Source organism: Podarcis pityusensis (assembly GCF_964106645.2).
Source record: "Podarcis pityusensis genome assembly, chromosome: 6".
NCBI lineage: Eukaryota > Metazoa > Chordata > Lepidosauria > Squamata > Lacertidae > Podarcis > Podarcis pityusensis.
This window is the reverse complement of record NC_138030.1, coordinates 18433656-18455381: the sequence shown is the minus strand read 5'-3', so window position 1 is coordinate 18455381 and position 21726 is coordinate 18433656. Positions and strand designations below refer to the sequence as shown.

Here is a 21726-nt window from a genome sequence, read left to right as displayed (position 1 = left end):
TGCAGTCTTAAGGAGCTTTCGTTCTCAGCTGTGTTTCATCTTCAGATTCCATTCTTCATTATTTGTATAGACATTACCAGTGACCTAGGGAAGTGAGCTTCAAGTTCACCCAGAGCAGTTCATTGTTAAGGGGAGGGCAGAACAAAGCCACTGGCAGAATTGCCACCAACAGAAAGAATAAAAAGTCTTTTTTAAAAAGAGAGAGAGAGAGAAGACAGCAAAACAACCTGGGCAATATATTCTCCTCCCAAACATCCTTTCTTCCAGAAGTGGCATTTATAAAGCTGAAGGTGGGGCAGCTGCTCCTACCTAAGATGAGCTTGGCCTGCAGGCGAGAACAGAAAGAGAACTGCCAATATAATTCTATACCGTCACCAACCTTCCTGAGCCCCAGATTCACTAGACAGCAGAGGTGGCCACTTTCTGTGGGCTCAAGGAATGCCCTGTTTCAGCAGCCTGGTAGCTGGAAGTGCACAAACAGACCCCAGGCCCCAGTGAGATGCTATAATCCAACAGATACCATTTACAAGAAATGGCTTCACATGCATTCAGATATATGCAGCAAAAGTCCCAAACAGGCGTAGAGTGTGCACTGAAACACAGAGCTAATTTGACCACTCTATCTTGGTTTATTAAGCCGAGATATGCACAAGCCTTTTGTGTACACAATGGAACACATTATCTGCTGCCTGTGCAAAACGCACAATTAAACCAGGAAGCCTCTAATAAACCATACTTTGCCATTTGGGGCATGTTAATCTGGAGCACACATCAACTTCAGTTGACTGTACAGCAGCCACTCCCTGATGGATTAAAATGGATGTCGAGAATGTAAATATTCTGTGTCACTTTTGTGTAAGGTGCTTGGAATTTTTTGCTGACTCTCGGCGACAGTGGCAGGAGACCTCAGCATCTTGGAAAAACCTCGTTAGATCTACATAATAAGGTGCTAAGTAATGCAAAGAGAAAAACATCAACCTTCAAAATGGTCAATCATTGCATTATTGAAAGTGGTATCAGAATGTATCTGGGAGAAAGTGTAGTCCATAAGTCAACAACTTACACAAGTTCACTTACCGTATTTTTCGCCCTATAGGGCGCACTTTTTCCCCTCCAAAAATGAAGGGGAAATGTGTGTGCGTCCTATGGGGTGAATGCAGGCTTCAGGAAGCTATCCGCAAGCCTTCGGAGCTCGGCGGGAGTTCCCGCCGGGCTCCCAAGGCTTGTGGATAGCAGCCTGTTCTGGGGGCTGGGGTCAGGGGAAGCTCGGGCTTCCCCCGCCCCAGCCCTGTGGCTGGGGGGGGGGGGGAAATAAAATGTTTTTCTTTATTTCCCCCCCAAAAAACTAGGAGCGTCCTATGGGCCGGTGCACCCTATAGGGCGAAAAATACGGTATGTAAGTAATAAAACTGATGTGAAAGGTGGAAAATTCTACCCTATTGGTCCAGTTCCTGTCCTGGGAAATTTTCTCTTTCTCCTAGCCTTGCTGCCTAACTCTTTTGCAAGTGCTGCTTCAGAGCTCTGGATATGCAACTTTGAACTTTATTCCAAAATGCTAAGCAAACTAGGAAACCTAGATATCCTGTGAAATCCAAAAAATTCTGTTTCCCAATAAGATGGGTTGTTGAGCTTCGGGAGCCTAAATCTTCAATCAGGATAGGTAAAAACCAACTACGATTGATTGCACTGCCAACGCAAACATAATGCTATTCTTATACAATTCTTAATCCATATTATTTACTTAAAGCACTATATCCCCATATTGCATTGCTTTAAGTTGCTTTTATCTTCTTCCGATTTCATAATAGCACTATCTTCTATGCAAAGATAATCATACTATGCCTTAAATGACGGGTTTGTTTGTTTAAGTTACAATCCTGAGTCTGTAGTCTTTTTTATGCATTACTGGTTATGTATTACCGTCTCCCTGCCTTGCCAGCGGACAAATTTTAACCCTGACTGTGGCTGGGTAATCACAAAAGTAACTGATCAAACTTCAGCGGGTGCCAGCTTCAGAAAGCCAGGATAATAAACCAACACCAAGCCGCTTTAGTCCAAAGAGAAAACTATAGTTTATCAGAGGCTTTAAATGCCATTCAAACATGCAGAGTTGCAGAGCAATCACTGCCCTGCCACACGTGGTCAGGGTGGAAGATGGAGGAAGCAGGCAGGCTGATGTGCCAGCATGAAAACGGCACATAGAGTAAGCCCAGGTTAGGTATGATGATGTCATATGGTGGAAGCGGGCCTGGTTTGCGATCCACTGGCTACCAGGGCCAGCTTAGCCCCATTTCTCCCTAGAAAGCCTCATTTGGGGGCTTTCTACTGGCTAGCAATGCCATTCTCACTGGTGGCACTTCCTCTCATTCACACATACAGCGGATAGAAGAGGGAGCTCAAGGGCATGTTCCCTACCCCCACCCCAGTCCACCAGCACAAACAGAGCTCGAGTTGCTCTGCCCCTGGTTTGAGTTGTGCTTGTGGCGAAGAAATGAGTGAAGGGTCCGCGTGCATAGAAAGGACATAAAGCTCATACATGCCTCAGATGAATGTGGTCATCTGAACACAGTCATGTTCTCTCTCTTACAAAGATATACAGCTTGTCCTTCATAGTGAAATGGTGGCCATGTTACCCAGGACCACATAAAACTGCTTTTCATGGTACCAGTTGGCGCAGCACACGTTGTGATCTTAGCAAGCGAAATCAGCACACACTTACTTCCAGAGGACCTCCAGTTGCAGTTTGATGGTGCCCAGTTCAGTTATATCCACAATGATGGCTTGAGGCCGGGTTGTGAAGAAGTCGATGCCGTCACATGTCACCATGCCAACCAACAGGGTGCTAAGTCCCCGCAGTTCTGTGACCTGGACAACAAAAACAACAAAGGATACCGTGCTATCAGTCTAGGGTAGCTATATGCATACCAACCTCTGAGTATGGAAACTGGTACATGAACATGTCGTCTACAGCACAGTAGCGAAGTCTTCTACCCAAGACATTTCAATTCTCATGCATCTCCCAGAGCACATGTGCACCAATCCTATCATAAATGGATAAATGTGTGGCGTAACAGCCCAAAATAAAAGCATCTCAACTTTCAGCAGAACAGAATGGTTGAATTCCAGGCAAACCCTACCTGTTCACGGCATACCAAAAGGCTGTACCCACAGTGGCCTCGTTGGCACATAATGGTAAGCCATAGTGTGAACCAGTGATGGCTCTCCAGAAGATGTTGGACTACAACTCCCATCAGCCCCAGCCTCCATGGCCAATGGTCATGGATTATGAGAGTTGTGGTCCAGCAACCTTTGGAAGGGAAGGTCCATAACTCAGTGGCATAGCATGCAGGTTCAATCCCAGCATCTCCAGGTAGAATTGGGAGAGAACTCAATTGGCAATCCTGGAGAGCAGCCATCAGTCAATGTAAACAACACTGAGCTAAATCAATGAATCGATGGATAAGGCAGCTTCTTCTGTTTCTAAGGCAACGAGTTCTCCATCTCTAGTCTGAACAAACTATGGTTTACTGTGAACTTGAGCACAGCTCAAGTAGCACCTGCCCCACTCCTGCCTGTGTTGAACCAGAAGGAGACACCAAACAGAGAACAAGCTCAGCAGTATGCATGAATCAGCACTCATGGTTTGTTTCTCCCCAGACGAACATGAGACGAAGCCAATACCAAGCCAGCCCTTGGGTTTCATTTCCACCCGGCAAAACAAATCAAGACACATGCAAATTCATCCTTGTGCAGCAACACACTTCCCATTCACAGCAATCATACATTGCCATTAAGTGAGAAAAACAGATTCAGAACAGTTGGAGATTACACAGGATTTATCTGTGCTACAGATTTCAAGCAAGTCACTTCCTCTCCCCAGGAGCCCCAAGGAACTGTAGTCCCCTTAAGGGTGTAAGAGACTTCTAATGGATCTTATCACTTTCATCAAGGTAGAATATTCAGATTTCAGAATCTGAATATCCAGGAGAGATAAACTGATACAGAAGTTTGTAGTGCAAACTGTTCACGGCTGTATCCCCATACAGCCCGCTGCCCTGGTACAAGGCATACACAACAAACAGTGCTGTGTTTTTATTACAAGGTTCAACACTCAGAGAGACTTCTCGGGTACTTGGATGGTGCGATGAGTTCTTAATGTGCTTGGAATATGCTGTTCTCCTTCCTTTTAACATGAGCATCCAGTGCTGCATTGTGCAAGCAGGAGAACTGCCAGGTATCTCTGGGTGAGACATCAAGACACCCTTCGTAGAAGCACCAAGATCAAGGGTTATGGGATATAATTATGAGTTTGCGCTGTTCCAGACAGACCAAAGCATCATAAGAACTTCCTGCTTAGATTATGGCAAAGCCACATTTATTTCTACTGGATGAGACCCGATGGAGGTGGGGGAAGAAGGGCAGCATTGGAAAAGAAAGGATAAGAGACCCCTATTCTTGCAGAAACACAACAGGATGGGGTAGAAGAAGCACACTTGCTTTTCTCATGCTGCCAAAATACTAGCCCAGGGCCTGAGGGAAGACAGGTCAGGGTAATTGCAATAGCCCAGGGCACAGAGCAAGGCAGACAGGGTAGTTGCATTAGCAGTAGGCATAGTAATAAAACCACAATCACAGAACGCTGAATCATAGAACAACGCAAAGAAGCATTTCAGTCAGGTGCATGAGGTTACTTTGTGCTTGCCCCTCACTGGGTCAACAAGATGACAGCAGAAGTGCAACCTATCCAACCTCAATAATTCTCTCTCATGGGCTCATTTCTACACGGCTTAGGTCTGAGCTATCTGTATTCCCTCCATATGTTGTTGAGTTTCAATTCCGATCATCCCCAGCCTGCATGGCCAATGGTCAGGGATGATGAAACTGTACTTCAGCAGCAAATGGAGGGCACCATATTGGCTGCTCTTCATATAATTCTAGAATTGTAAAGCTGGAAGGGACCACGAAGGGTCATCTGGCCCAACCCCTTGCAATGCAGGAATCTCAACTAAAGCATCCATGACAGATGGCCATCCAACCTCTGCTTGGAAACTTCCAATGTAGGAGAGTCCAGCACCTTCCCAGGGTGTCCGTTCCACTGATGCAAGCTAACATCTGACCTGATGATCTTTTTAAAGAACTGATGAGAAAGCACATATGAACAGGGCCTTGCAGAGCCAGGCAGAGGCCCAGGCCAGGTAGATAATGTGCCCACCCCCCTTTTTCTTACCCTGGGGATAACTGAAGTCTCAAAAATAAGTAAGTATATAAATAATAAGTATATAAATCTATTTTTAAGTAGACAAATTTGACTATTAATTAAAATTAAATTATAATTATAATTAAAACTTCTCCATCTTCTTAGGTAAAGGTAAAGGGACCCCTAACCATTGGGTCCAGTCGTGGCCGACTCTGGGGTTGCGGCGCTCATCTCGCTTTATTGGCCGAGGGAGCCGGCGTACAGCTTCCGGGTCATGCGGCCAGCATGACTAAGCCGCTTCTGGCGAACCAGAGAAGAGCATGGAAACGCCGTTTACCTTCCCGCTGGAGTGGTACCTATTTATCTACTTGCACTTAGAGGTGCTTTCGAACTGCTAGGTTGGCAGCAGCAGGGACCGAGCAACGGGAGCTCACCACGACCTTCTGATCGTCAAGTCCTAGGCTCTGTGGTTTAACCCACAGTGCCACCCGCGTCCCTTCTCTGTCTTCTTATTCTACTCTTTAAAAAGACGTATGCTTGTGAGCTACTATTTCTTTAAAAAACATGGTTTATTAAAGCTATATGTAAGTAATATTCCTGGCCTAGTCAACAAAATTTTAAACAAATGGCCACATCTTCATCCATTTTTCATCATTTTCAAAAAAAAAAAAATAGCGATAAGAAAGCCAGCACACTTATCTTTAAGGTACACATGGTTTTAATTTTTGGCAAACAAGATTTCAAACAAAAACTCACCAACTTTTAACAGCATGAAAAATATGGTCCACCATCACGTTCGCGGCGCGCTGGCTGCTGGAGCCCTGGTTGCCTCCACCCACCCGGTGCCTGTTCCACACTCCTCTGCAGAGCCGATAGCAGGACCCGCCCTGGATGCCGGGGAAGCTTTTCTCTTGTGCTGCCAGCCATGGCCCCAGGGAATCCGCCCACCACCGCCACGGCTTTTGCGCCTCCGCATTCACCCCAGTGAATCCCCTGTGATTGTGAATATGCTGACCGAGGCCGCCTTTGGAATCGGAGGCCCAGGCCAAGTGGCCCATATGGCCCCCCCCTCTGTCTGGGCCTGCGTATGAATGCACCCCAACATGGTTAAAATGTTATGGGCTAAAGAAAGCAAGAAAATCTTAAAACGTGTGGGACTGAGCTCTGCCAACGACACAAAAGCCAAGTCTATCGCTTCTTCATTGAATCTGGAGATGACTCATCTTCACTGGCAAAGTGCAAGACTCGCATGTTTTCTCACAGTGTTTGCACAGTGCATCTCAATTAACCTCTCAACACGGAGTGAGCGGGATGGGGGGGGCAGTGAATAAAGGAACATTTTAAACACATTTCCAAAAGCTCTGCTGGAGAGGGATCAGGAATTCCTCTCAATGAGACTCTACCCATCTCCAGCATTCTCACTGCCAGCAAACAAGGAGTGTTGCAACAGTTCAGAGAGTTTGAAAGCTCCAAGTGGACTGTCATTTCAGAGAACAGCGCATTTCAGGAAGAGTCAAATTCAGAGCTTTGACAAGCAGGAAGCTGGTTTCAAAACAACGTGACTAGGGTGAGTCCCTCACTCGGTTTGATTGGCTCACCGTAACTCATCACAAAAGATAGGTTCACTGGATGTTGGATAACTGGCAGGTGTGTTGACAGGTAGCGGCTGTATGAACCTGCATGCAAGCTTGTCAGAAGTGAAGTTCTGGGTAGATGATTGGACCACTTCCTGCCACTAGTTCCTACTCACCAATTCAAACTCGATTGACAAGAAGATCTGCCAGTTTACTCTGGTGCCATACACCCTTCAAAGTGCCATGTCATTGATGGATCCAGTGCTGGAGTCCCTCAGTCCTACTTCAAATATTCATGTTCATTGCATCCCAGTCTTAAATACAGGCTCTCCAGTCCGTTCTTTGATCACTAAGCACCAGAATTTCAAGATTTGCATGTATCATACCAACAGAATTTCAAGATTTGCATGTATCATACCAACAGAATTTCAAGATTCGCATGTATCATACCAAAGTTAACCATGTTGCCTCACAGAAGAAATAAAATGTTGAGGAAAGGCAAGGAAGTGAAGCTATGGCTGGTTCAAAGAAGCTAACATTTGGGCCTTCAGCAAACAGTTATGAAATTTGTTTCAGGAGCTTTAGGGAGAAACATGAAGCAGGCAGCTGCTTTGCTAGCAAGAGTCAATACATGCCATTACCTTGATTTCAAACTTCTCATGGAGGTTGGGTATGAAAACTTTTTCCTCCTCATCCCAAGTCTGACTGTCGTCGGTCAGAATCCGGCCTTTCAGTTTCCACTTTTGGCGCCCCAGCCGTACAAACACCTAAAAAACAAAACCCAAGATTTTGGAGGAGCATGTATTTTGTCTTAATTTGTGGGATCTCAAAAGATTGATAAGAAGAGCCTTACTGGATCAGGCCAAAGGCTGAGAGTCACTTAGTCCAACCCCTGAACTAATGCAGGAATCTTTTGCCCAACCTGTGGCTCGAACCCCCAACCCTGAGATTAAGAGCCTCACGCTCTACCGACTGAGCTATCCAAGTCACATAAATGCATGTATACCTTTAAACATATAATCCAAGTTTCATCAAACCATCATGAATTAGGTAAGTACACAGGAGGCAATTCCCAGTCATGTGAAGTGCTGAACGAGAAACCAATTTAACTATTAAAATACGCAAATATGCGATGACTTATTTGCATATTATATGAGTTGGTATGCTTTCTCTTTCTTCTATCCAACCAGAGGCAACAACCTAATTCAGTATTTTGGAGGCTCAATCCATCTCCACAGCATCCTAGGTTTCTTTTTATATGGACATAGGAAGCTAATCTGTACCAGCTCAAATGAGGCGTTGTCTAGATCAGTCTTCCATGCACCATAAATAGGGGGACATGTGGCCCTCCAGATGTTGCTCTACTTCCAGCTCCCATCATCCTCCATCTGCACAGCTAATGGTCAGGGAGTCCAGCAGGACCTGGAGAGTTGCAGGAACCCATCACTCATCTTCACCAATGGACAGAATCTCTCCAGGATGTCAGACTGGAGTTGACAGCCTTACATGGGGATGCTAAGCATGGAATGTGGGGCTGTTTGCGAACAAAGCATGTGCCTTACTATGTAGGTAAGGGCTGTAGCAGAAGCTCCCCAGGTTCAATCCCTGGTATCTCCAGGTAGGACTGGGAGAGATGCTTGTCTGAATCCCAGGAAGACCAGTGCCAATCAGTGTAGACAATACTGAATTCAATGGACCAATAGTCTGGCTTCCTGCCACTGAGCTGAAGCCCTTCTGCCACCTTCAAGCAACTTTTTGCAATCGGACTGCTAAATACTATACCTCATACTGGTCCCCTGGGCAGAGACGTGCATATCCCACTAACCCTGGAAAGAAGCACAAGAAGGAATTTCATCAACTCAGAGAACACAAGCCGTTAACATAAATTGTTAGAGATCTCAAAACAGTTCTGGTTACCGTCCCTTCAAGTAAATGCCACAAGGAAGATTTATGGGTGAGCAAATCTCTTGGGATGGGAGGTGGTGGCAAGGTTTGTTTTTAAATAAACCATATCCAGCAGATAATTGCAATGGATGTAAATAACTCCAGAGCACAGCACAGACCAGCAGCTTGCTTATACGGGACAACCTCTTGAGAGAACAAACGAGGGTCAGAAAACAGCGCTACAGAGAGAGCTGCATATATGTTCAAATGACATTTTATTTTAAATGAAAAGCAGCCACTGCAAGCTGCAGTGAAGACAAGAAGAAAAGTCTTTGGGGAGTATGTTCTTAACCCTTCTCCTGCCATCCCTTTTCCTTTGCCAAAATCTAAAAGAACTGGCTGCTTTTCATTTTTTAAAGAAGTTACATGCATCTCTCTGTAGCATGTAGTCTTCAGCTACTCACTTTCAATTGGTCCTTTACACAAAAGAAGGATAAGGATATAAGATTGCTTTGAACACTCTAAAGCACTGGTAACCAGCTGACCATTAGTGCTTGCAAAGCCACCCATTTCAAACCACGTGAGCAAAGAAATATGCTTCACTTGACATCATGGTGCCCTCAAGTGATTGGCAGGTGGGCAGTGCAAATCATGGAAGTTGGAAGACCAAAGCATTCAGCCTACCAGCCAGAAACTGTTTCACATCTCTGCTCTAAACCACTATATATGATTATTACATGGTAGCAATTTACTACTAGAACCACCAAAAGTGGGTTGGCTTCTTGATTCTGAAGATGTCTGATGCTATTCAATTACTGGCAGAAGACTCAATGGAAGTTTCATAAGAACCTGCCTCATCCCAAACTCCTTGGCAACATCTATAGTGAAAAACTAATGGCTGGTTTGAGAACCACACCGGTTTATTCTCAAGGGGGCAGTAGTGGAAAAGAGAAGCGATGCAACAATTCTGTTCTTGAATCCAGGATTTGTTCTTCATGCCAAACCCCTAAGTAAAAAGTTTGGTTTACCTTTCATCTTCAGGTGAAACTCTCCCAAATGCACCTCAAGGGTACCCTCTATCAGACACATATCCTGAAAGAAAGAAAATGGCACTGAGCACAAGTTAACATTTCAGAGTGATGGTCAAATATTTGCACTAGGCACCAATTAGCACAAGCGCAACAGGATCTCCCCCATTCTCTCCCCTCCCATAACCCACTGTCCCCCAATCTTCTCTGGGTGGTTGGAAGAATTTTTGCACTGATGGAATGGTCTCCTGAATGCTACGTTAAATGCAACCCAAAATGACCAACATACATTGGTTTCTTTCTGCCTGTTAAGTTACTTGTTGGACTCATCGCAGCATAGACATGGATGGAAAAGGCAAGAGCTGGCAGATTTACAACCTACAAAGAAAATCTTTCCTGGAAGTAGTTAAGCAAGTTCATTACCATTTCACATACCGCAATGCAAGCCATGCAAAAAGGAATTGTAACAAATAAAATTCCTGGACATTTAAAGGAGGGGGGGAATCTTCTTCAGGTAAGCTTGCAACTCCTTTATTATGGTTCCCCAGAAATGCTTCCTGTGTTTCATCTGCTTACAACAGACAGAATTTGGAAAAGGGTCCCAAATTCAGCTAAGAGGAGCTTCACACCACAGATTCAAATCTGTTTAATGGTAATTATGTCTCCCCCAGAGGACCTTGCGAGCTGCAGTTCCGCAGAGAGGGAGACTAGGGATCTCTGACACAATTCTTAGCCTGTTTACCAAAATGCAGCTCCCACGATTTTGTGGGGAAGCCATGAAAATTAGACTGGTAGAAAAGAAACATACATTAGTACACCTTTATATTGTCCTCGGCAAAATTAATACTGATCACGTTGCAAACTGGCCAGCATCAGGCTGATAAGAGTGATATAATCACATATTTCAGAGCATCCTCATTAGGTGCCGCAGAATATAAATGTAATAATTGCTCTCCAGACAGATTTTACAAGGGTGACATTCAAGAACAGTCAATGTCAACGTTAAAATAAAACACACAAAAACCTGTGGATTACAAAGAATTGATAGATACAAAAGTAATTGTACCTCTGTGCATTCTTGAAGGTTTTTATAAAGTTCCACCAGGCTCTCTCTTGATGCTTTTGTGGACGGAGACATGGAAAAGGCATGTTTCATATTTGAAGCACCATCTCGCAACCTGCACTGGATGCTGTAAGCTTCATATAATTCATCTACCTTTTTAAAAAAGAGGGGGAAGAAAGGTAAAAAGATTGCAATTCATTCCAACAACTACAACAAATCCCATTGATTTCAATAATGCTTGACGCCTTACAGTTATCATGCTTTTGAATGCAAAAAGTCCAGGTCTCTGGTCTACCCAGATAAAGCTGTGAATGTCGCCTGCTTGAAACCTTACAGAACCACTGCCAGCCAGCACAGCTTCTTATGTTCCCAGAGCTCATATATGGAAACATTGCAAGTAAAAACATTCTTATAAACATTCTTATAAAACCAATTGTTTTATAAGAATGAGTTTTTCTTTAAAAGTTTACAATCCAAGGTACTCTCTGAATTGCAGTGTTCAGCATGCGCTCTCTTCAACAAAAACCAATGGGAGCTGAAAGTATTGTCTTTGACTTGATCATACTCAGTGAAATCAAGTAGGAAAAGTCAAGATCGGGTCTTGTTGAATACATGAGGCTGATGGGTGTCCAATAACAATTGCAGGGGGTGCACAGGTTAGTCACCCTTGATCCACTCCAGTGCTTCCCAAACTTGGGTTTCCAGCTGTTTTTGGACTACAACTCCCATCATCCCTAGCTAGCAGGACCAGTGGTCAGGGATGATGGGAACTGTAATCCAGAAACAGCTGGAGACCCAAGTTTGGGAAACACTGGTGTACTCCATCAGTGTTACTAAGGTTTCAGGCAGAGATCCTACCCAAGGTCTTTAAAGCTGGAAATGGTACGGATTGAACCTGAGGCATGATGAATGTTTTGCAACTGAGCTGAGACACTTCTGCAATCTAACTACCCGCTTTCTTGTGGCAGAAGAAATCTGCAAAGGCCTCGGCTCATGCTATTCATTGGGAGAACACCAAAGTCCAAGGTTCAGTCCATCTTGCCAGGCACAGAGCAGCCTTCACCAAACTCCAGTGTTTTGGGCTGCAACTCCCATCAACCCTAGAAAGCACGCCAAGCTGGATAGACAGGAGCCGTATTCCAGAGACACCTGGTTGGCAAGGCAGATGTGGAGGACAGGACAATGTGGGAACCGGCCTTTGATCCCACAAAAATCCTGGGAGGTTGGTTGACTGAGGAGAGGGCAATTTGCCTAAAGAAACCTGGCCTACTGTCCACATTCAAATCCAACTCAGGCACCCACAAACAAAGCCTGTTTTCAGAGCTGTGGCAATAAGGAGGGATTAATCTGACATGTAACAGGATGCTATACCCGCTGTAAAATTTGAGTGCATATGGCAGTAATGAAAATGCTTATGCCAAAGAGGAACAACTGTACCACTGTAATGTGCAACCTTAAAGCACAGTTTGCTCTAATTTTAAGGCCAATAAAATCCATAAACCCTTAATGAAGGCATACCCCTCACTCAAGCCAACAAAAGCACCAATGGGTAATTCTGCACAAAATATTTTAAAATCCTTTATTTGGCTTTCTAAAGTAGTCAGACAAAGGGGGTCTGCTGAGCACCATTTAAACCTACCGGGTCCTGTCTCTAAGAGTTAAGGGCATTTGATTCCTCTAGATGTCAGGCACAATCCTGCTCATGACACGCAACAATTCTTTGCATGACAGATAAACTTGGCATGATGCCATGCTGCTGCTTTTGTGCCTCTTTACAAGAATATTTAGTCTTGGCACCACCGAGTGGAAGCCATCAAAGTGCTGCAAAGTGCAATGGCCAACACAGTTATTGAAAGAGACCTTTTCTTCCTCAGATTACTTCATCAGAGTCAATGCAGTGAGTATAAGACAACGAAATGTTTACATGAAATCAGAGCAAGTCAAACCCAGATCTCAACAGAAAAGGTTTCTGCTGTTAACTGAATAGTGGAGGAAGAAGAAGAAGAGTTTGGATTTGATATCCTGCTTTATCACTACCCGAAGGTGTGATGGGACGATGAGCTGCTTGTGTGTAAAATCCTAGTCCCTCAGAGTTTGGTCAAGTTTGCAAACCTCTGTCTGTAACGGAGCCCCTTAAACATGGCTCCGTCAGTCGCTGGCAGATTCCGACAGTGGTTGCTTTCGGAATCGCTTCCAACATAAAAGCTCCTTAACGGAAACACGTCTTCTGGACTCTCTGCGTGACAGTTTCCGGCGAGGAGTGGGTGTCCCTACAGGAGGTCCTGAAACCTCCCCACTGTTTTCGCTGGAAGTGTCTCTGAGCCATCCCTCCAGCTCCCTTTCCCTCAGCCCAGCTCCTCTCCCCCTACTGGTTCCCTCTTCAGCTGCTGAGTCTCTCCCAACCTGTGTGAGCCCTTTCACTTCCCTTCCTTCCGATGGCAGTTCCCTGACATCCACCTCCCCTCCAGGGCCCCCTTCATCCCCTCTCGCCCCCTCCTCTACGGGCGGTGAGGAGGCAAAACCCCGGAATGAACTTCCTTCATCTTCCGATGTCCCGAACACTTCTCTCCACCTGTTGCGGTTCCTGGTCTCGAAGTACTCCTCCTCCTCAGAGTCCATCTCCCCTTCCCCTTCCGATTCCGAGAATCCTTCCAACTCCTCCTCCTCATCGGTGGTCCCAAAGTATTCCCTCCGGAACCTCTCCACAGGCTGAGGTTTCCTTGGGAACCTTTGATGGAACGTTTCTATCAATACCTCGTCATTGATATCTTCTGCCATTACCCAAGTGTTTTCTGACTCCGGTTCTCCTTCCCACGCTACCAAATACTCCACCTGATCCCCCTTCCATCTGGCGTCGAGGATTTCTGCCACATGGCTGCTGCATTCCCTTTCTTCTATGACCGGTCCCCGAGTGGCCATCCCTTCTCGTCCCCCCTCATACGGTGACAGTAACGACCTGTGAAATACTGGGTGCAGTTTCATGTGGTTGGGTAACCGGAGCCTGAAAGCCACTGGGTTGACCTGTTGAATGACCTCAAAGGGACCCAATCTCCTGGGTCTTAATTTCTTACAACCTCCTTTGAACGGCAACCCTTGGGTTGACAGCCACACCCTATCTCCCACCCTTATGGTTTCACCTTCCCTTCGGTTCTTGTCTGCCTGCCTCTTGTATTCTTCCTTCGCCCTTTCTAAGTTGAGTTGGAGCTGACGATGGATTGCTTCCATTTCTTCTACAAAATGCTCGGCTGCCGGGACACCCCATCTCTCCCCTTCTCCCCCTGGGAAAGCCCTGGGATGACACCCATAATTAGCCAAGAAGGGGCTCATCCCTGTGGACACATTCTCGGCATTGTTGTAGGCAAATTCCGCCAGCGCCAACTTTTCTACCCAGTCATTCTCTCTGTCATTGACATAACACCTCAGGTATTGCTGGAGGACCCCGTTTGCTCTTTCCGCCTGCCCGTTGGTTTCAGGGTGCCGGGCAGTCGAAAAGTTGACCTCCACCTGCAGTAAGCTCATGAGCTTCCTCCAGAACCTGGAAGTAAATTGTTTTCCTCGGTCTGAGACCACCCTCAATGGCACCCCGTGCAACCTAAAAATGTGTTCTACAAATAACTTCGCTGTCTCTTCCGCCGTGACTGCATGCGAGCAGGCTACAAAGTGGCACATCTTTGTTAGTAGGTCTACCACCACCATGATGGCTGTTTTCCCCTTGGACTTCGGCAGATCAGTCATAAAATCTATCGACACTGCCTCCCAAGGTCGTTCTGGGGTTGGTAAGGGTTCTAATAGCCCCGCCGGTGCCCGCCTCTCCCCTTTGGCTCGCTGGCATTGCTCACACCCTCTTACATACTCCCGTACATCTTCCCTCACCTTAGGCCACCAAAATTCCCTGGTGACCAACCACATGGTTTTGTGTTGTCCAAAATGCCCCGCCGTGGGGCTGTCGTGCAACTGCTTGAGTACCCTCCCCCTTAAGTCTCCTTCAGGGATATACAGTGCCCCTTTGTAATACAAAGCTCCATTTCTTTCCTCGAAACCCCCTGGTTCCTCTCCCTCACCCCTAAGACCTCTGAGCTTATTCTGGGCGTATTCATCATTCTCTGTTTCCTCTACCAGTTCTCTTTGTCCCACCAATGCCGCCCCACACACCCAGCGGTCCTCTGGAATGACATGTCTCTCTTCGGGTGCTCCCTCCCCCTCCAAATATTCAGGTTTGCGTGAGAGAGCGTCCGCCCTAATGTTCTCTGGGCCTGGCACGTAACAAATCTCAAAGTTAAATTTGGAGAACTCCTGGGCCCATCTCACTTGCCGTTGGTTGAGCACTCGTGCCGTCCTCCAATACTCTAGGTTCTTGTGGTCAGTGCACACTTGCACCTTATGTTGTGCGCCAATTAGCAGGTGCCTCCATCTCCGGAACGCCTCATGAATGGCTAGTAGTTCTCGGTCATACACCGTGTAGTTCCTCTCGGATTTGTTCAGCTTTCGCGAAAAAAAGGCACACGGTCTCCACTCTGACTCCTCCTTCCCTGGCTGCAGAAGCACCGCCCCAATAGCTCTGTCTGATGCGTCAGTTTCCACTCTCATCGGTTTTTGTAAATCCACATGCAGGAGTTGTTGTTCCGAGGCGAAGGCCCTTTTTAGTTCCTCAAATGCTCGCTCCGCCTCCTCAGTCCAAACGAACTTCTTCTTACTGCTGAGACAGTCCGTAATGGGCGCCGTCAGGTGGGCAAAGTTTCGGATGAACTTACGATAGAAGTTCCCAAATCCTAGGAACCTCTGCACATCCTTCCTTGTTTTGGGTGTTTTCCATTCCAGCACCGCCTGGACCTTGCCGGGATCCATGGCCAATCCCTTGTCTGACAGGCGATACCCCAGGAATTCCACCTCCTTGGTATGAAACTGACACTTCTCCAGTTTCACCCACAGCTGGTTGGCTTGCAGCCTGCTCAACACTTCTCTGACGTCTCTCACATGCTGCTCCTCATTCTCAGAATACACCAACACGTCGTCTAAGAAGGCCACACAATTCTTGTAAAGCAAAGGCCCCAGGACGTGGTTCATAAACGATTGAAAGCACGCGGAGCCTCCTTGTAGGCCGAAGGGCATAACTAAATATTCAAATGCCCCCAAAGGGGTGAACATGGTGGTTTTCCATTCATCCCCCTTCCTTATTCGTATCAGGTTGTACGCCCCCCTTAGGTCCAGTTTAGTAAAAATCTTTCCCTTCCTGACCCTTGTCAAAATGTCGTCAATCCTGGGCATAGGGAAAGCCACTGGTTCTGACACTGCATTTAAGGCCCTGAAGTCACACACAAGCCTCGGCTTGTTCGTGTTTTTTTTATCCACAAAAAACACTGGGCTGCCCCCCACCGCCCTGGACTCTCTGATGAACCCTCTCTTCAGGTTCTTGTCAATGAACTCTCTTAGCTCCTGCATCTCTCTGTCTGACATGGCGTACAGCTTGCCTACAGGGAGCTGTGCCCCAGGGAGTAAATTGATTTGACAGTCAAAGGGTCTATGCGGGGGTAATTGGTCAGCTTCCCTTTCGCTGAAGACGTCGCGGAGATCTGCGTATTGTCGTGGTACCTTCACGTTCTCCGTTACTTCAGTCCCTGCTAGGGTGGCTTGGGCCCCTGCCAAACCCTTTCCCTCTTTGCAGTGTTCTAAGCAATGTGCTGAACCAAAAGAAACCACTCTCTGATGCCAGCCCACCAGCGGATCATGTAACGCTAGCCAGCTCATCCCCAATATAATGGGAGCTCCTCCCAAGGTGGCCACATTAAACGCTATCAGTTCGGTGTGCCTTGCCACCTTCATTATCATTGGGACGGTCTGCCAGCTGACTTCTCCTCCCAACAGCTCCCTGCCATCGATCGTGGTCACCTGCAGGGGGTTGCTTAAAGGGATCGTCTGTATCTGGTGTTCAGCTGCAAACTCTTTGCTCATGAAATTGCAGGAGCTGCCTGAGTCCAACAGCGCCTTTATCTTTAGAGGGTGTCCGTTTGGCAGCTCTAGCGCCACTTCTATCACTAGGGCGGGTTTAGGAGGTTCTGGCGTGGGCACTTTCACTGCTCTTTGGCCTGGCTGCTGTGCCCCGACGGTGGCAGCCAGGCGTTGGCTTTTACTTGCTTCGGTATTTCTTCCTCTCTTCCCTCCACAGCTCCTACCATCCCTTGCCATTCCTTCCTCTGGGGGCAGACTCTGGCAAAGTGACCTGGCTGTTGGCAGAGATAGCATTTCCGGGCGCCTTTTCCCTCCTTCTTTCCCCCCTCACTGGGCTTTGAAACTGCGCGCGCGCGCGCTGTTCCGATTTCCATCGGCTCTGCCGGCGGGAAAGTTGGCTCTGGAATGTCTGGAATGCGGAACTCCTTCCAACGTTCCCCCTTCCCTTCCCGCCTCTCCAATGCTCTCGCCTCCTGGCGCGCTCCTATGGTCAGCGCTGATTTGGTCAGCTGGTCCATAGACTCCGCCCTGGGCGCCCGGGAAAGTTCGTCTTTCACAGCCGAAGAAAGCCCTTCTTCAAAGAGCATTTGAATGGGTTCCGCCGATAGATCCCACCCCAATTTATGGATCAACATGGTGAACTCAGTCCAGTACTCACGGACAGATCGGCTCCCCTGTTTGCAAGCCATTAACTGTCTGCGGACCACTCCCTGTTCAATATCGCTGGAAAACATCAGATCCATGGCGCGAAAGAACTTCATCGTGTCCTTTAGGACGTCACTATTCGCTGCCATCAGGGGTCTAACCCAGTCTCTCGCCCCCTTTTCAAGATGCCCAATCACGAAAGCCACTCGTGATTCCTCGTCAGGGAATTCATCAAACTGCAGATTGAGGGCATATTGCATCTCTGTCCGAAAGCCATGATAGTCTTTGGGCTCCCCCCCAAACTTCTGCACCAATCCTGGTACCTTTCTGACGAGCTGGGTGTCTTTCCCCTTTTTGTCTGCATCCTGAGCCCTCCTCTCCTCAAGCCTCGCCGTCTGCAGCGCTAGCTGGACCTCCAACACCCGGTACCTTTCTTCCAGGCTTGGACCCGCTCCAGCTCCTGCTTCTCCGGTTCCGGCTGGGTTGCTCATGATGCCTTCTCCTGCACAAGCTGCTCACGAAGACTGTCGGAATGCTGTGATGGGACGATGAGCTGCTTGTGTGTAAAATCCTAGTCCCTCAGAGTTTGGTCAAGTTTGCAAACCTCTGTCTGTAACGGAGCCCCTTAAACATGGCTCCGTCAGTCGCTGGCAGATTCCGACAGTGGTTGCTTTCGGAATCGCTTCCAACATAAAAGCTCCTTAACGGAAACACGTCTTCTGGACTCTCTGCGTGACAGTTTCCGGCGAGGAGTGGGTGTCCCTACAGGAGGTCCTGAAACCTCCCCACTGTTTTCGCTGGAAGTGTCTCTGAGCCATCCCTCCAGCTCCCTTTCCCTCAGCCCAGCTCCTCTCCCCCTACTGGTTCCCTCTTCAGCTGCTGAGTCTCTCCCAACCTGTGTGAGCCCTTTCACTTCCCTTCCTTCCGATGGCAGTTCCCTGACAGAAGGAGTCTCAGAGCGGCTAACATTCTCCTTTCCCTTCCTCCCAGTGGAGGATGGTATACTTTTAACATTTATTCTTGGCTGAATATAATAGGACAGGAGCAAGCTCTTGGTCTTGAATTAGACTAGTCCTCATGAACTAGTCACGAATCCAGCAAAATAGAGAGAGGAATATATATATTTCTGTGGTTTGGGAATCTCCTGGCACAAGAGCAATGGGCCGCCTTCTTTTAGCTGTCATGCAGCTAATAATGGCTCCTTCCTTCCCTTCTCTCCGACCTCAAGCAGTTTTGCTTTCTTCCAAATATGCTGGCAGGGCATACAAACTGGTTCTACAGGCTAAACCTGGGCTGCGCTCAGTAATCACTCTGCATGGAGGCACCGCAAAAGAAAAAAGAAAAGAAAAGAAGGTCTCCTCCTTTTGCAAAGAAAGCTATTGTGGCTTTAGAAAGCACCTAATGTGATTTGCCTTCAAACAGACTATGGCAAAAGGTTTTTTTTTCCCTGCCCTACATTTGTTTATATCATGGCATTAACCCTGCAAACAGAGAATATAAGCCCTTACCTTGCTTATATGAAATTCCAGTTTCCTGATATATCTTTCGACAGAGCGGATTTGCTTTTAAGGGAGGGACAAAAAGACATGCAAGAGGTTATTTATACATCACCAAACACTGCACTGCTGGGAAAGAATTTAACTTGTTACCATGAGACATTGCCTAAACATGTGGTGTTGTTTTAAGAAGACTACGATGAACCAGTATTGGCATACCAATGAGGGCTAACTGCATCCACATTTGTAATTTATATGCCACCTTTGGCGGCAAAAAGGCAGTGGCAGCTGGTGCCCATTGGGATTGGTAGGGAGGGAGACCAACAGGAAGAAGAGCCAGAATTCAAGACAGGCAAATCCTACCAATGATGGTTTTGTTAGCAACACCCTCCGTCCCAAGTTCTACAGCGGCAACACTGAGACTAAAGAGGAGAAAGAAGCTGAAGGCAAATGTTCCCCCCTTAGACTGGTTGTAGGGTAGGGCCCCATTCACTTCAATGGACTGGCCTCCACTGTGTAGAAGAAATGCAAGATTCTGAAATAATCAGAATTGTACAGTTGGAAGGGGACGCGGGTGGCGCTGTGGTCTAAACCACAGAGCCTTGGGCTTGCTGATCAGAAGGTCAGCGGTTCGAATCCCCGCAACGGGGTGAGCTCCCATTGCTCAGTCCCTGCTTCTGCCAACCTAGCAGTTCGAAAGCACGTCAAAGTGCAAGTAGATAAATAGGTACCACTCCAGCGGGAACGTAAACGGTGTTTCTGTGTGCTGCTCTGGTTCACCAGAAGCGGCTTAATCATGCTGGCCACATGACCCGGAAGCTGTACGCCGGCTCCCTCGGCCAATAAAGCGAGATGAGCGCCGCAACCCCAGAGTCGGTCACGACTGGACCTAACGGTCAGGGGTCCCTTTACCTTTACAGTTGGAAGAGACCATGAGGGTCATCTAGTCCAACCCCCTGCAATGCAGGAATATGCAGCTGTCCCACACGGGGATCAATCCTGCAAACTTGGCATTATCAGCACCACTCTCTAAGTAACGGAGCTATAAACAAAGTGATTGAAGCAGTAGCATCAGTGTTCGAAACTCCCATTGTTCTAGGCGCATTTTGCGACAAGGAATTTCATTAGTGCAAGCAGTTTCTGAGCTCTGGACAAAGTACTGCGCCAAAGATTTCAGATTAAAACTGTAGAGTGGAAGGAAAGGAGGACCTTTTTCTGCCTCCCCACTTCCAGCTACTCTCTGAAGACTGGAGAAGAGACCCTCTTAAGAATATTAGGGGGGCGGGCAGGGGAAGGACTAGACCATGTGAAAAATGAACACAGGATTTTAGCTGCAGTTCATTCATTTTCAGCTTTGTATTCTTTTTATTAAAAAAGCACCTAGACATTTCGTTGTTGCGCCCATAACCTAGGTTTAAGGTGCCATTTAGCTCCTTTCATATCTCAGTTTCTAACACTGAGTAGCATTGACAATTATTAAAAGATGAAGCATAACAGCTATAAAAGCTTAGCAAAGCAACTAATTTTTTTAGTAACAGAATTTGGGGGGGGGATGTTTTGGGAAAGATGGATTTTTAAAGCCTGCTAAAAAATCCATAGCGTATAGACATACTTTCCCACAGTTTGACTTTACCCTCAACGGCACATTCTTCCATTGCTCTCCAGACAGACGGATGCCAACAATCATCTAGGCATGCCCACTGCACACTTCTGAGAAGAGAGAGCTCCACCGTCTGAGAGCCACCACAAAGAAGGCCCTGTCAGATCAGAATTACTGACCCCTCCATACAGATAGGTTTCGGAAGTTGGTACTTTAGGTGCAGGCATGTAGGAGCTCCTTTGTGTTCTTGCTCACAATCCAAGGTGCACCAACCAGAATCCCACACTCCCCAAGGCCCAGCCTTCATGCCACTAGACTTCTCCAATGTTCATAAGCATTCAGGCAAATATTTGGGGATGGTCAGGGAGAGTAAGATCTGCCAATAGTTTTAAATATGTCTCTTTGACCTTGTGCTGCTTGCAGTGCACACATGCTCAGTCACCTTAAGCCAATTTCCATAATCATTAATAATATTTTTATGCTACTAAATATGCAAAAATCTGTAAGTAGCTTACATAAAACACAATAAGCTTGATTTTTTAAAAAACAAACAAAAGTAAAACAGAATCCACCAATACATTTCTTACCTTATCCAAATCATAGTAGAAAGCCTGAAAGAGAAATGTGCTAAATTTTAGCATGCAGATTACTACATCCACAATCATACAGTGCAATGCTAGAAAAGAGTTATATTTTTGGGGGGGTGTTAGAAAAAAAAGATGCTGGTACTCACCATGAAGTTGTTACAGTAACTGCCACACTTTTAACATTTTGGGGAGGGTAGTTGATGCTGGTACTGAGTACCCCCAGAAAAAAGTTCTGGTTTTATTGTTTCAATATATTGTTTTTATGTAGAAGTCTGCTCCTCCTCCTTGTGTTTCAGAGTTCTCAGCATCTTAACTGCAAGAGGGTGTTTTTTCGCTTTTATTAGCTGTGTGGTCCAGGTGGGCTTGAATGAAAGCTTTCACCGCCACAGCAGTGAGAAACCTCTGGCCTCCATCCCAAGAGCCACATGGTCTGGAAGATGTCTACAAAGAACCCATTTTTTGCAGCCTGTGGGTCCTTTGAAGGGAGCAAGGAGAAGTTCTTCTGTCCAAAGGGCTGTACTGCTTTTTTTTTTTTTTTTTTTGAAGGCAGGATTGTTGCAGCTCCACAAGCTATTTTTACTAGTAAGGTAAAGGGACCCCTGACAGTTAAGTCCAGTCGCAACTGTAAAGCTCATCTTGCTTTACAGGCCGAGGGAGCCGGTGTTTGTCTGCTCCACAGACAGTTTTTCCAGGCCATGTGGCCAGC

General features: G+C 46.7%; 1 protein-coding gene across 4 annotated transcripts in view; it reads right to left on the bottom strand.

Annotated features, from left to right (window-relative positions):
- The window catches only part of RIPOR3 (RIPOR family member 3), a 102800-nt gene that overhangs the window by 26550 nt on the left and 54524 nt on the right, over positions 1-21726 (bottom strand). For all 4 annotated transcript variants that reach the window (XM_081011081.1, XM_081011082.1, XM_081011083.1 and 1 more), the window contains exons 5-11: positions 21021-21044; positions 18846-18899; positions 10750-10899; positions 9684-9747; positions 8554-8597; positions 7413-7538; positions 2720-2865 (exon numbers count right to left, since the gene is read on the bottom strand). In XM_081011081.1, the coding sequence (XP_080867207.1) occupies positions 2720-2865; positions 7413-7538; positions 8554-8597; positions 9684-9747; positions 10750-10899; positions 18846-18899; positions 21021-21044 (608 nt within the window). The remainder of the gene's footprint in view (positions 1-2719; positions 2866-7412; positions 7539-8553; positions 8598-9683; positions 9748-10749; positions 10900-18845; positions 18900-21020; positions 21045-21726) is intronic.